The sequence below is a fragment of the Dendrobates tinctorius genome, unplaced genomic scaffold, assembly GCF_039654945.1.
Source record: "Dendrobates tinctorius isolate UK_male_01 unplaced genomic scaffold, ASM3965494v1 ptg000016l, whole genome shotgun sequence".
Lineage (NCBI taxonomy): Eukaryota > Metazoa > Chordata > Amphibia > Anura > Dendrobatidae > Dendrobates > Dendrobates tinctorius.
This window is the reverse complement of record NW_027361684.1, coordinates 40,729,550-40,744,759: the sequence shown is the minus strand read 5'-3', so window position 1 is coordinate 40,744,759 and position 15,210 is coordinate 40,729,550. Positions and strand designations below refer to the sequence as shown.

Genomic DNA, 15,210 nt, shown 5'->3' with positions numbered 1-15,210 from the left:
GGGGCTGTGCAGCTGACCTCAAGAACAGTTGATCGGTGGGGTGCAGCCTGTCAGCTGTGTCATAACCCCACCGATGAGACATCGATGACCTATCCTACACACCCTTAAACCTCCTCCATATGTCCAGTTTTTGTTTTGTGTCCGTATACGGTCTGTTTTTTGTTGTTGTTTTTTTAAAGACTGCAAATACGGACATATGCACCCCCAGTTGTAGTCAGCGGCTGCGGTCACACGGATTGCATCAGTACAAGAATCTTCAGGATGTGTGAACGAGGCCTTACACAGATTAGCTAGTCTTTGTTGCACGCAAAACCTAGTCTGGCAGTGATAATCTCCTGCTGATAAAACACTAACTGTTTTGAAACTACAGTAAGCTGCCAAGCAAGTGACACATCCTTGGAATCGGGGCCTCTGCCCCTACATCATGCTGCTCTCAGATTAAATGACAAAAACCTTCTGACTGATTCCCTTTAAAAAGGGCCTTGTCACGTGCCTCAGGCTATAAAGCCTTAGAATTTAGTTTATTTTTTTTAATAGCTAAAGTGATGGGTTTCAGTAGTCTCCCTGTGGATGGGTGACATGGTGTGTTGTAGAATTGCCACTGATGCCATATTTCTGAAGATTGCTATTTTTTTGCTGTGGCTGTTGTAATATGATGTATAGATAAACACGAAGGCGTTGGGTGTGTATACTTATACACAGTAGTGGTAATGTGACATCTATCTGTTCTGTTCTATCTATCTGTTCTCCTATCTATCGGACATTCACCCGCCATGGACGATTCGGACTAGGATATATGGCCGCTGGACGCCCATCTCTAGGCAAAACCGTTCACCACAACATTTTAATGAAGTTATGTATTTCTCTCGCTTCTAGTCTGTCTCATATCACAACCAATATCGAGTTGGGGGAAGTGGATCCTGTAAGTGTCCTTGGAAGCCATTTTGCTTTTTTCCACCCACAGATCAGACCAGCGTCTCGGCCTTGGACCTTGCCCACTGCTCTCCGCTGACATACCCTTTCTCTAGTTGGTCCTTATCCAAAATGGCGGGGATTAGTAGGAACTCGACGCCTGCTTTCTCTGCCAGGTTTTTGAAGGCTGTTTGTTTCAGGAGCTTGTGGAAAGTCTTTCAGTGACAAATGCCTTAGGTCAGGTTGCCGGCCTATGTTTTTTTTTTTTTTTCTTGATCCACTTATCCAAATATCAAGGACGGATGTCTTTAGTGACTAATTGAAGAAAAAAACAAACTGTTGGGTAGAAAGTAATAATTTTGTCTATAGAGCAGAAAGCTGATGGGAATCGTCACCTGCCTCATGCTGCCCAAACCACAGCAAGAGTCGGACCCTGGTGGCATGACTGACTTCAGGTCTCATTTAATCTGAAACAACATTTTTATTCGATTGTCCATGACAGCACCACCTGAGAAAGGGGATCCGCCCTTCAGGAACAAGAAATCCTAAAGATGCATAAGGGCGGCATCTCTCCCATGCATCAGTTGGTTTCCTGTTCCTAAAGGACAGGATTCCCTGCAGATCGTACCATCATGGATGAGGAATCCCCAGGCCGGCTGATTAACTCAGGTAGCGGGGGGGGGGGGGTCTCCTACCTCGGTCAGTGCGGGGTCCCTGGAAGCAGGCACGGATTGGCAATATAACCAACCGGGCATTTTCCCGCTGGGCCGCTGTCATGTGGGCCGCGGGCGGCAGCGCCCGATCATCTGGCCGCTTGCCAGCTGCTGCGGCCACTGTTGCTCCTGCTGCTGGCCCTCTGCGGGCACGGCGGTGATAGTTTCCAAGTTCCTCCCGCACTGCAGGGAGATAAGCCACCACGCCCCCCCCCCCACACCCCATCCTCGCCGTAGCATGAGACCCCCCCCCCCCCCCGCAGCCACTCACAGTGTCGCTTGCCTTCTCTGTTCGCAGGACCTGTGACGCTTGCCTTCTCTGTTCACAGGACCTGTGATGAGGTCACAGGAGGGGAGGAGTCAGGGGTCACATGATCAGGAGCCTTTGTACAGACCCCTGATCATGTGAACCCTGACTCCGCCCCTCCTGTGACCTCATCACAGGTCCTGTGCGCTCAGCCTTGCCACTTGGTGTCTGCAAGACTCTGCTGTGCTGTTGTCATGGTGCTGGATGAGATAAGTATGTGTGGGGTCAGGAGGGGTTTACAGGATAGATGTAGCAGAGCTGTATGTGCACGAGGTGTACGGAGCGGAGCCGCGTGCACGAGGTGTACGGAGCGGAGCCATATGTGCACGAGGTGTACGGAGCGGAGCCATATGTGCACGAGGTGTACGGAGCGGAGCCATATGTGTACGAGGTGTACGGAGTGGATCCATATGTGTACGGGATGAGCGGAGCCATATGTATACGGGATGTACAGAGCGGAGCCAAGTGTGTACGAAGCATACAAAGCGGGCTTTTCCCACGGGCACAGGAGTACATGGTGGAGCCCCGAGGAGCATTTTAAAACACACACATGATGTTCCACCTGAAGTGATGTGCTGGAAGCTGACCGGAAATGAGATAATTTCTTAAGGAGATTGTAACAGAACCAGGAATGCTTCAGATCCATCACCGTGTCCTCCTCCGACAGCGCAGACAGCAGGATCGCCTTGGAATCGGGGATGCCGGCCATGTGAGCGGATCATGATATGTCCTGCTCCGGGAGGCTCAGGTGGGCACTACAATGGGAGCTGGGCTGCTATAGTATCTTTATAGAATCTTTCTTTATTTCTTTCTCTTTTTCTTTCTTTCTTTCTCTGTTCTTTCTTTCACATTCTCTGTTCTGTCTTTCCCTCATTTTCTTTCTCTCTCTCTGTTCTTTCTTTCTCTCTCTAATCTTTCTTTTTTCTTTCTCTCTCTGTTCTTTCTTTCCCCTCTTTCTTTCTCTCTGTTCTCTCTTTTCTTTACTTCTTTCTTTCTCTCTCTATTCTCTGTCTCTCTGTTCTTTCTTTCCCCTCTTTCTTTCTCTTTTTGCTTTTTTCTCTCTCTCTGTTTTCTCTCTTCCTTAGTGCCAGTCAGTGTGCCCATAATGCCAGCCACTGTGCCCTCAGTACAAGTCAGTGTGATCAGCAGTACTAAATGGGTGCGATTAGGCGTGGACATGGGTGTGGCTAGTTGCGAAATGGGTGTGGCCGGGCGTGGCCTAAAATTTGCAGCGGCGCGCCGCAGTCTTTCTCCCTCTTTCCCTTCCTCAAAAGTTGGGAGGTATGATAGGGGCAGCTATGACCAGGGGGTCTGGTTGCCCAATGGATAGCAGTTCTGCCAGGAATTCTGTCACTATGCGTACAAAAGGGGACAGAGCTTTGGGAGGAATACTGTACCTAAAAGCAATAAATAGGACTGAACTGAAATACTGGACACAGCTGTGACTACATGTTATATAGTCGTGTTAATCTCCTCTCACTTCTTGTAACCTACAACTGTACAAAAATATTATATAGTCACCATGTGACTAGTGGGCCTGTGTAACTTCAATTGCCAGGGCTGAATTTTAGTCCCAGTCCGGCCCTGCCTGGAAGCGCCACGGTGGGTCCGGGTAGGGATCCACAACAGTGTGTGGAGCAGGTGGGAGCGGGGTCCGGACGATGCCCGTCTCCGGGGCCAGCGCTGGCACGTGAGTACGTTTTGTTTCCCCGAACCCCTGGGGCCGTCCTGGTCTCCTGGTGCAGCCTTTCTGCGGTCCGGGCCGTCATCTGGGGCCGGCTGGCGTGGCATGGGGGGCGGGCACGGAGCGGGTTGGGTCGGGCCGTGGCGCTGCGCCGCTGTCATTTTTTTCGCGTCCCCGCGTGTTCACTGAAGCGCCGGAAGTGACGCGGTGGGGAGGGCGGGGTCAGCGGCCTCGGGTCGGAAGTCGGATGCCGGCTTTTCTCTGTTCGTCGCTTGGGTGGCGGCGGCGCGGGGCCCGACATGGCGGCGGGAGCGGCGGGGAGGCGGGACGCGGACAACCCAAAGGGGGGAGGGAGTAACAGAACCCCTGGCCACATCGCTTGCTGACCCGGATTTCCAGGGGGAGGAGCATAAAAGGCCACAGAAACGCTGCAGGGCTGCTTTTGGCCCATTTGCAGCAATGGATGAGCCGGAAGTTCCCGTGGCCCAGCTGGACCGAGAGCAGGAACGTGCCTCAGAGAGACCCCAGGCAAGCTCCCAGCAGAAGAAACGTACTGGGCAATCCAGCCACAGAAGGTCCTCCAGGCTGAAGGACCCAGCTCGCCTCCCCCGTGATCCGGTACCTACTCCTACTGCTCGGGTAAGAGATCTTCGTGAATGTTCCCTGATGCAGTATTCCCCTTGTATTTTTCTCTCCTATAGGGGAAGAAGTGCTCTGGTAAAGTGAAAAACAGGGCGTGCGCCCTTTGCAGTTGTCCCTCGCCAGACGCCTACCCTAAAAAAACTCTGTCAGTCATGTATACGGCAGGGAATTGGGGAAGAAAAAAAAAAAAGGCCTAAATTACCATACATAATTCCTTACACTTTCCCCACTTCTGCAGGTGGCGGAAGAAGCCCCTGACTTCGCTATGAGTCTAAGGGAGATTATCAGATCGGAAGTTAAGGCTCTAAAGTCTTTACCCCAAGGGGAATCCTCTAAGAAGAAAAAGGGAGCGAGTTTCTCAGGGTCGGACTCCTCAGCTGGCCCTAGAGGAAATGACGATTCCTCAGAGCCCTCAACTTCTTCCGCGTCCTCGTTAGAGGAGGACTCCAGTCGTTTTTGCTTGAGTCTAGAACAAGTGGATAAGTTGGTCAAGGCGGTAAGGGCTACCATGGGGGTAGCAGACGCAAAACCAGAACGGTCAGCACAAGACCTGATGTTCGGCGGCCTAGACCCCAGGAAACGTAAATCTTTCCCATTAAATGACAAGGTCCAGAACCTGATCAATAGGGAATGGAAGAAATACGAAACAAAGGGCTCCCTACCACCGGCCTTTAAGCGCCGATATCCCTTTGAGGACCCCTTGGTGAACAGATGGGATAAAGCCCAAAAATTGGACGCAGCGGTGGCTAAAGCATCCCAAAAATCTGCTATCCCCTTTGACGACATGGCTTCCTTGAAAGATCCGCTGGACAAAAAGGCAGATTCCTACCTGAAAGGGACATGGGAAATGTCAGTTGGCGCCCTAAGGCCGGCGGTGGCGGCTAACTGCACAGCCAGATCTATGATGGTCTGGCTGGACCAGCTTGAGTCACAGTTAGACTCTCTTGAGGCTCCGTCTTCTATCCTGAAGAGCCTCCCTACCATCCAGAATGCTGCAGCCTTTTTAGCCGATGCATCAGCAGATTCGGCAAGGATGGCGACCAAAGCCGCAGGTCTATCAAATGCAGCCCGAAGGGCTATATGGCTGAAGTGCTGGCCCGGGGATATCCAGGCCAGATCCTGCCTTTGCTCCATCCCATGTGAAGGAGAATATCTCTTCGGTCCAGTTCTAGATGAACTTTTGGAGAAAGCCGGGGACGATAAAAAGAAATTCCCTACCCTGCCAACCCCTTCCTATAGGCGTCCCTTCACTAGGAAGAGATTTTTCTGCAGAAGGTCATCCAAAGATCGAGGCAGATGGGAAGATAAGAGGAGGAAAGGTACTGGGTTTGTTTGGAGGGGGACGCGAGGAAGGATCATCCCGTGAGACCAAGAAACCTCCCCAATGACTAGCGTCTCCAGTGGGAGGTAGACTATCTGCCTTCTACCAAGCCTGGTGACTGATTTCAAACAGTAACTGGATCCTGGGGTTGGTAGCCTCAGGTCTATGGCTAGAATTTTCCTGTATCCCCCGGAACAGTTTTAAGGTCTGCCCTAGAGACCGAAATCCGTGACCTATGCTATAAAAAGGTCCTGATAAAGGTACCGGAGGCGGAGAAGGGCAAAGGCTTCTATTTTTCCCCTCTATTCCTGGTCCGTAAGCCGGATGGCTCTTACAGGACCATAATCAATCTGAAGGCACTCAATAAATTCCTGGTCATTTGCCCATTTTTAAAATGGAAACGATTAATTCCACAATAAAGTTACTGTTTGAAAACTGCTTTATGGTGGTGTTGGATTTAAAGGACGCCTACTACCATATACCCATCCATGCGTTTCCTCAGAGTGGCGGTTCATTTGGAGGGGTCGGTACAGCATTTCCAATATGTCACCCTTCCCTTTTGTATTGCAGTTGCCCCTCGTGTGTTCACTAAAGTTATAGCGGAGGTTATGGCCCATCTACGCGAAGCAGATATCCTGGTAATCCTCTACCTGGATGACTTCCTAATTGTAGGCAAAACACCAGACCATTGTCTGGATCAATTGCAAAAAGCAAAGTCTGCTCTGGAATGGTTAGGGTGGCTACTAAACATTAAAAAGTCCAAGTCTACAGCCCATGATAATTCAGCAGTTCTTGGGCCTAATCCTAGATTCACAAAATCAGGAGTGTCGTCTGCTACCCGAAAAATTAATTTGCCTACGGTATCAGGTCCTGAACGCCTCCAATAACCCCACCATGTCCCTTAGGAAAGCAATGTCTCTCCTAGGTTCCCTCTCGTCCTGCATACCCGCGGTCCGGTGGGCCCAGTTCCATACAAGGGTTCTACAGGGCGAGGTTTTGCTTCATCAAAAAATCCTGGGGGGTTGCCTAGAAGGCCAGTTGACTTTGTCCCAATGGATAAAATGAAAGCGGTCTCAATGAAGCGCTGGCGTGAGCAACACCAGTGGGGAGGACGGTAGATGAGAAGCCCAAGTCAGCACCAGCCGCAGACCCTCGTTGAGGACGCTGTACCCACCTGAGGAAGACCGCGTCCTGCTGTTGAAATGTGTTATGGAATAAAGACTTTAAACAGACCTCCCTCTCATCCTTGGCGCCCTCCTGACCGCGGTTCATTGCTCTACAGTTGACTTTGTCCCAACACACTACAAAATCCCTTAGTTGGTGGCTAGAGGAAAACAATTTAGCCAGAGGAGTGCCCTGGGAATATAACATAACCCGTGTAGTCACCACGGACGCAAGCCCTACTGGTTGGGGTGCCCACATGGGGGAGGTCTTAGTCTAGGACCTATGGGATCACCATCAGGTGGAAATGTCCTCCAACCTGAAAGAGCTAACAGCCGTAGAGCAGGCGGTTAAAAGCCTTCTTGTATATCTACAGGATCACCATGTTCGAATATTTTCCGACAATCAGGTCACCGTGGCTTACATCAATCACCAAGGTGGGACTCGTTCCAGACCCCTAATGAATGTAGCAGTGCGGCTGTTCCAACTGGCAGAGCAACATCTTCTGTCTCTAACAGCTCTGCACATAAAAGGAAGAGAAAACACCACGGTGGACTTCCTAAGCCGCAACCTTCTAAGACAAGGGGAATGTTCCTAAAAGACCTCCATCTTCGACCCGATCGTACAGAAATGGGGGCAGCCAGAAGTGGACCTTTTCGCCACCAGGGAGAACAGGAAAGTGTCACAGTTTTGCTCTCTATATCCCAGAGAAGGCCCTCTTGGACTTCAGGTTAGCATATGCCTTCCCTCCCCTGTCTCTACTACCCCTGGTGATGAGGAAAGTCAGGAAGGACAAGGCGAAGATTATAGTGATCGCCCCGTTTTGGCCCAAGAGGGCATGATTCTCATGCCTCAGGACCATGTCGGTGTCCGACCCATGGGTCCTTCCAGACATCCCGGATCTCCTATCCCAGTCTACCATCTTCAGGTGGCTGGCCTACATCTGACGGCGTGGATTTTGAGCGGTCACTGCTAAGGGAGAAAGGGTTCTCCCCAGCCTTGATTAACACCCTGCTTAAGAGCAAAAAGCCGATCACAACCAAGATCTATGTTAGGATCTGGAAAAGATTCCTTCTGAACTCGAGAGTAGTAGCTGGACAATCCACACCGATAGCGCAGATCCTTGAGTTCTTACAAAGAGGTCTGGACATGGGGCTTTCCACCAGTACCCTTAAAGTACAAGTGTCAGCCTTAGGTGCCCTTTTTAACTGCAACACCGCCAGTAACTATTGGATCAGTAGATTTATTAAGGTAACAGGCAGGGCCAGACCGGTAGTAAGAAATACATTTATGCCATGAGATCTAAACCTAGTCCTCACAGCCATGACAGAGGCCCCGTTCGAACCCATTTCATCAGCCTCTACAAAAAATCTGTCTCTTAAAGTGGCTTTTCTAGTAGCGCTGGCGTCAGCCCGTAGAGTAAGTGACATTCAGGCGTTATCTAGACTCCCTCCTTACATACAATTCAGGGACGATAGGGTAACACTTACACCTGATCCAGCATACTTGCCTAAGGTAGCCTCCAGTTTCCATAGAACACAGGAGATAGTCCTTCCATCCTTCCTCCCTAATCCAAGGAACAAAAAGGAAAGAAAACTACACACTCTAGACGATAAGACAGAGGCGTAGCTAGGGTTTCGGTTCAGGGGGGACGAAACTTCTGAGTGGGCCCCTAACTAGGTAACTGTGATTACAACTCGGTGACGCACCCTAATAGTGGATGTAGGAGATAACTGCGCTGTTACTGAAAATAATCCCTATATAAAGACCAACATAGATATTACCGCAATATGATCAGTGGTAAATGCCAGTCCTACAAAACATATGTGATTACTGCACAGGTATAGTTGGTGTCTTACCGCTGACGTTCTTTCTGATGGAATCGGTCACTTTTCACGTCTTTTCCATCTGGCCCAGACCGACATGACAACTCCTCCAGCCACGACTGCTACAGAGAATACAACAACGACACGTTTCACTTCTCATATTCCAGCCCCATCACCATGTAGCCCCAACCTGCACAAACCACTGATCCTGCTGATACCCCAATGCTGAGCCACTGCTGCTGTATGTGTCCCTATTACTGCACCTGATACCCCAATGCTGAACCGCTGCTGCCGTATGTGTCCCTATTACTGCACCTGATACAGCAGCAGAGGCTCAGCATTGGGGTATCAGGTGCAGTAATAGGGACACATACGGCAGCAGCGGTTCAGCATTGGGGTATCAGGTGCAGTAATAGGGACACATACCCCAATGCTGAGCCTCTGCTGCTGTATGTGTCCCTATTACTGCACCTGATACCCCAATGCTGAACCGCTGCTGCCGTATGTGTCCCTATTACTGCACCTGATACCCCAATGCTGAGCCTCTGCTGCTGTATCAGGTGCAGTAATAGGGACACATACGCCAATGCTGAGCCTCTGCTGCTGTATGTGTCCCTATTACGGCACCTGATACCCCAATGCTGAGCCGCCGCTGCCGTATGTGTCCCTATTACTGCACCTGATACCCCAATACTTAGCCTCTGCTGCTGCCGTATGTGTCTCTATTACTGCACCTGATACCCCAATACTGAGCCTCTACTGCTGCCGTATGGGTCCCTATTACTGCACCTGATACCCTAATGCTGAGCCGCTGCTGCCGTATGGGTCCCTATTACTGCACCTGATACCCCAATGCTGAGCCGCTACTGCCGTATGTGTCCCTATTACTGCATTTGATACCCCAATGCTGAGCCGCTGCTGCCGTATGTGTCCCTATTACTGCACCTGATACCCCCTATACACACACGGCTCTGCTCCACACCCCCTATACACACACGGCTCTGCTCCACACCCCCTATACACACATGGCTCTGCTCCGTACACGCGCGCGGCTCTGCTCCGTACACGCGCGCGGCTCTGCTCCGTACACGCGCGCGGCTCTGCTCCGTACACGCGCGCGGCTCTGCTCCGTACACGCGCGCGGCTCTGCTCCGTACACGCGCGCGGCTCTGCTCCGTACACGCGCGCGGCTCTGCTCCGTACACGCGCGCGGCTCTGCTCCGTACACGCGCGCGGCTCTGCTCCGTACATGCGCGCGGCTCTGCTCCGTACACGCGCGGCTCTGCTCCGTACACGCCGTACACATGTATGGCTCCGCTCCGTACACATTGAACACACAGCTCCGCTCCGTACACCCCGACCCGTACACACTTGGCTCCGCTTCATACACAAACGGCTCCGTTCACCCCATACACAAACGTCTCCCCTCCTCTGTACACCTCATACATGCATATCTCTGCTCCGCTCTGTACACCTCATACATGCATATCTCTGCTCCGCTCTGTACACCTCATACACACACAGCTCTGCTACAACCACCTTTTAAACCCCTCCTGAGCCTACACAGAAACTTACTTCACCTCATCCAGCACCATGACAACCAGCACAGCAGAGCCCTGCAGCCGCTGAAGCCCCTGATCATGTAACCCCCTGACTCCGCCCCTCCCGTGACCTCATCACAGGTCCTGTGTGCACAGAATAGCCCCCTCCTCTTCCTCTTCCTCTTCTCTGTTTTTTTTTTTTAAGAGGGTTTGTCTGGGCATCTAATGTTGATGATGATGATGACCTATCCTTTGACAAGGAGGTCATCAATATCAAAATGGGGACCTGAGGCACCTGATATCCACTGATCAGCTGTTCTTGGCGGTGGCCAGATGTAAACATTGGATGGAGCTGAACAGCACAGCTGTGTACTATGTGCAGAGAACTGCTCATCCGCTCCTATTTTGCACCCTGACCGGAGCTGTAACTGATGATCAATGGGTTTTTCGGATGTCAGACCCACACATGTGTGTATATATCTTGATTATCCCAAAAAAGATGGAAAATTGGACGGACTGTATACTTCCATTGGACTTTTTCTCCATATGATTTTAGATGTATCTGAGGGTCCAAGTTCTATTATTATATACTATATAAGCCAAATATATAGAAGTAAAAATATAAATCAAATTTTATTACCGTACATAGCAAAATATATTAAGACGTTTACTACTAAAACAAGGCAGTTAAAACATGGGGTCCAAGGTGAAGCCACAAAAATACATAGGTAGTAGTTCATAATGTCAAGAAAAATCAGAATAATAAAGATGTGATATCTGTAATCAGCAGCAGAAAATGCCCATAAGACACACAAGCAGAGACCCAAATGTATATCCAAACATGAAATGGTTCTGGTAACAATCAGGTCCTGCTAAGTGATAAACACCATGAAAGCTTGAGTCTGCATACACTAAAAAATACCAAAGTACTAGTAAACTCAGAGGTATTGTTGCTTACCCATGATCTTGCCCTTTCGCACACCCTTAACCCCAACGCGCGTTTCGCATACGCTAACGCAATAATCATGCTACATCAAAATCTATTGGGAAGGGACCAGATTTAACAAATTTTAATCCATCGTATGCTGCAAGGGTCTGATGGGCGGATCTTTAATGTCCTGAGTTCTCTACGCTGGGCGCAGAGCTCCTCCCCTCTGCTCCTCAGAGACTGCTCTAGCGTCCACCCAGAGGACCGCTAAATCTGTCAATAGAGGCGAGAGTAGGGAAGCATGCAGTGCTGAGAGCAAGGACACTTCACATGGAGAACACACCCACTGGACTTTTACAATCTATCTCCTGTCCAGTGCTATCCGCAGTTTTCAAGGATCAAAACTGCAGAAGTTCCTTTTAAATAAAAGGATAGAGAGAAAGGGAAGTTGATCAGAAGTGTCTCAATAGCCAAAGTTTAATAACGTGCCAAGTAATGAAGGATGGAAATGTTACACGCCAATCAGTCATGCTTCGTCCACGTTTCCAGGGGAATAGTTTTATTGACGTCAAGTGAATTAAAAATTAAAATGGGTTTTTTTTTTTTGCAATTCATCTGACGGTTGTCGTTGTATTTCACGGATAACAAGTACTCTACATGATCCATCCATAATTCATTCCCCATCCCTGGCATCCAGCCATGACTAGAGTTATTTTACTTCTTGCTGTAAATAAATAACGGATGCCATATCTACAGATTCTCTCTGCCGTCTACTGTGATCTGAAAAGTGATTGCTCTTTTCTTTTTCTAGTCTGAGACAAGATTTTGTTGATTAATGGTAGGAGACTTGGATGATATTGACTGGCATGCAGTTGGGCTTCTGCGTCACAAGTGATTGATTACTGAGCTTTTAAGTTGCTCCTTTTATTCAATGAAATTAAATTTAGTTCATTATATATGCCATTATGAGATTGGATAGGGGTCATTGAACTTATTATCCTCCTATTTATAGAAAGCCCCTTTCCAAATTGCCGGAAAGGCTTTCAGATGCTCCAGTGCCTAGTAGTAGGAGCCTGGAGGAGAAAAGTAGATTTCTCGCATGTAATATACAGTGGGTGAAATCCATGTTGAACACGTCACCAATTTTTTGACGAAATACACTTCTAAAGGTACTATTGACATGAAATTCCAACCAGATGTCAGTAATAACCCATCCAATCCACACAGGCAAAGAAATCAAACCATAAATTAAGATGTGTAATAATGAGAAATGGCACAGGGAAAAAGTATTGAAAACATGAAGAAAAACAGGTGCAAATAGCCATGGAAAGTCATGACACCAGCTGAAATCTATCAGTAGTTAGAAAGCAATTCTGCCACTTAGTAAAAAATATCAGCTGGTTCAACTGATGGCCTATAAAAAGGTGTCTCTTTACCAAGGTGCCACAAAAGAAACATCTCATGTGTAAAACCAGTGAGGTGTCTCAAGACCTTCAAAACCTTATTGTTGTAAAACATACTGATGGCATTGGTTACAGAAGAATTATCAGACTACTGAAGTTTAAAGTGAGGAATGTTGGGGCCATAATAAGGAAGTGAAAAGAACATCATTTCACCATAAACTGGTCACAGCCAGGTGCTATCTATATTTCAGATAGAGGTGTAAAAAGAATTCTCAGAAGAGTTATCCACAAGTCAGGACCACCTGCTGGTATCAGCAGGTACAGTTGTTTCAAATAAAACTAAGTAAAGGGCCTGTCACACTAAGAGATATCGCTAGCAATATCGCTATAACTTGTGACGTTATTGCGATATTGCTAGCGATATCGCTGTGTCTGATACTTACCTAAGACCGGCTCCCACGCTGGTTATCGCTGATCGCGCGAGAACGTTCAGGACTGTTGCTCGTCGTCAGCTTCCTGCGGCGCTTCCTGTGGAGAGACGAGCGACGCGTGGAGCCGGGCGGGAGGACGCAGGATCGCCTGGTGTGACAGGTAAGTAGCGACCCCCAACCCCTGCGATGTCGCTGGTGAGATCTGCCTGTGTGGCAGCTCACTAGCGACCACTTAGCGATGTACCAGCGATCCTGACAGCGTCATATCGCTCGTCGGGATCGCTGGTACATCGCTATGTGTGACAGTACCTTAATACTCAACTTCCATGGCCTGTATGCATGCTCACCACCAAGACCCTGTAGCTGAACAAAAAGCATTTTCTAGCACATTATAAGGTTGCTCAACTACATTTAGACAAGCCTGTAAAATACTGGGAGAACATAGTCTGGTCAGATGAGACCAAAGTTGAACTCTTTGGATGCCGGAATACACACAATATTTGGAGGTCAAAAGGCACTGCATATCACACTCAAAACAACATACCAAGAATGAAGTTTTGGAGGTGGAAACATGGTGCGGGGCTGTTTTTCAGCATACAGCACTGGCAAACTTCATGTAATTGAAGGAAGGCCAAATATGCCAAGACATTCTTGATGATCTGCTATCGCTTACCAGGATGATGAAAATGAAACGAGGGAGGGCATCCTAAACACAAAGCCAAGGAAACCCTCAATTGGTGTCGGAGAAAGAAAGTAAAGCTGTTAGAATGGCCCAGCCAATCACCTGACCTGAATCCAATAGAAAATTTATGGAAAGAATTAAAGCTCAGTTCATACAAGGAGCCCATAGAACCTTTAGGATTTGAAGTCTGTGGGAAAGAATGAACCAATCGCACCTGAGCAATGCATGCGACTAGTTTCTCCATGCAAGAGGTATTTTGAAGCGGTCATCACCAGTAAAGGCTTTTGTACGAAGTATTACATATACTTCTTTTTTTTTTTTTTTGTGTGTGTCATTTCTAATTACACACAACTTTAATTTATGGACCTCTATAGTTTGACTTATTTGCCTGTGCGTATTAGATGGGTTGTTATCGGCATCTGTTAAGAATTTCATGTCAATAGCACCTTTAGAAATATATTTACTTAGCAAATTGGTGATGTGTTTAATACTTCACCCTCTGAATTATAAAGTTTATTTTCACACGTATTATTGATTTATACAATATAACTTTCAGTGATGGTTACTCTTTAAAGTGACGGTCTTCAAGGGCACTTTCCAATACTGTTTATGTTGTCATGAAGGAGTTCGCAAATAAGCGATGATATTTATATATTCTGTGGGAATTTATCATTCAGCTACTCAAGAAAATTAATTTCTACCACAAACGCCAACTGCAGTAATTACTCTGTACAGTATTGAAGGCTGAAAGGACATGTTAGCGTAAATCAATACCAGCTATAAAACAAATCTGTAAATTTAAGAGAACATGTTGCCTTTAGATTATATACAATAATGTAATTTTTTATTTTTCGTTTTTTTGTTTTTTTTTTTCTGTTTGTAAACATGGAGAATTCATGATAGAGCGAGTTTAAGCTAGGCCGCCATTGTTTTGGGGATCCTAGAAATTGAAACACCACTGATTAAACATTTATGGCTTATTAATGGGATATTCCATAAAATGTGATAAAACTGCAGATTACTTAAAGCATATGGCATTATAAGGTTTGTCATGATTATAATACAATATTCCTATGACTCCTTTTTATTGTCAGGACCTTCTGACCATCAGATGCCTCCCCAATTCCATGACTGATTTAGGGGGAGAGAGTGATGGATTGGGCAGAAGATATATCAAAGTACAATCCTTTTGTTTTCAGGGAATATAAGCCGCTGTCACATGTGTCTGGCAGCAGCTTTTTCCTCTCCCCATTAAAAAAAAACAAAAAAAAAACCCAAAACGCTTGACTGCTCCTCTGAGCCGAGTGTTCATGTGTATGGGGGAGTCTGAAGAGATAGCTGGCTGCACGCTGCCATGTCCTTTGTATGACCTACTTTATAGATTTGTCGTCACACTCTATTTATGACATTGTCTTTGAGGATGTCACTGATTTTTGTGTCTGTCAGGTGGAATCGCGGGAGGAATTGAAATATGTATCACATTCCCTACAGAATATGTCAAGACCCAGCTTCAACTGGACGAGCGGGCCAATCCTCCTCGGTTTCGAGGTGTAGGTAAGGATTGATGATTACAATGTAATCCCTGGCCTTTCTGTGCAGTTGTAGATATGTTGGATAATTAATGCCGTGTGGTTGTTACCGTATTTTGTGGATTATAGA

At 47.7% G+C, this 15,210-nt stretch overlaps 2 protein-coding genes across 3 annotated transcripts in view; one reads left to right on the top strand and one right to left on the bottom strand.

Moving 5' to 3' along the window:
• TEKT1 (tektin 1) overlaps positions 1–1,979 on the bottom strand; it is a 73,631-nt gene extending 71,652 nt beyond the window's left edge. Inside the window, exon 1 of the mRNA XM_073565714.1 lies at positions 1,897–1,979. The gene's annotated coding sequence lies outside the window, so the exon portion shown is untranslated. The remainder of the gene's footprint in view (positions 1–1,896) is intronic.
• The window catches only part of LOC141080473 (tricarboxylate transport protein, mitochondrial-like), a 40,211-nt gene that overhangs the window by 4,786 nt on the left and 20,215 nt on the right, over positions 1–15,210 (top strand). For both annotated transcript variants that reach the window (XM_073565717.1, XM_073565716.1), the window contains exon 2: positions 14,998–15,105. In XM_073565717.1, the coding sequence (XP_073421818.1) occupies positions 14,998–15,105 (108 nt within the window). The remainder of the gene's footprint in view (positions 1–14,997; positions 15,106–15,210) is intronic.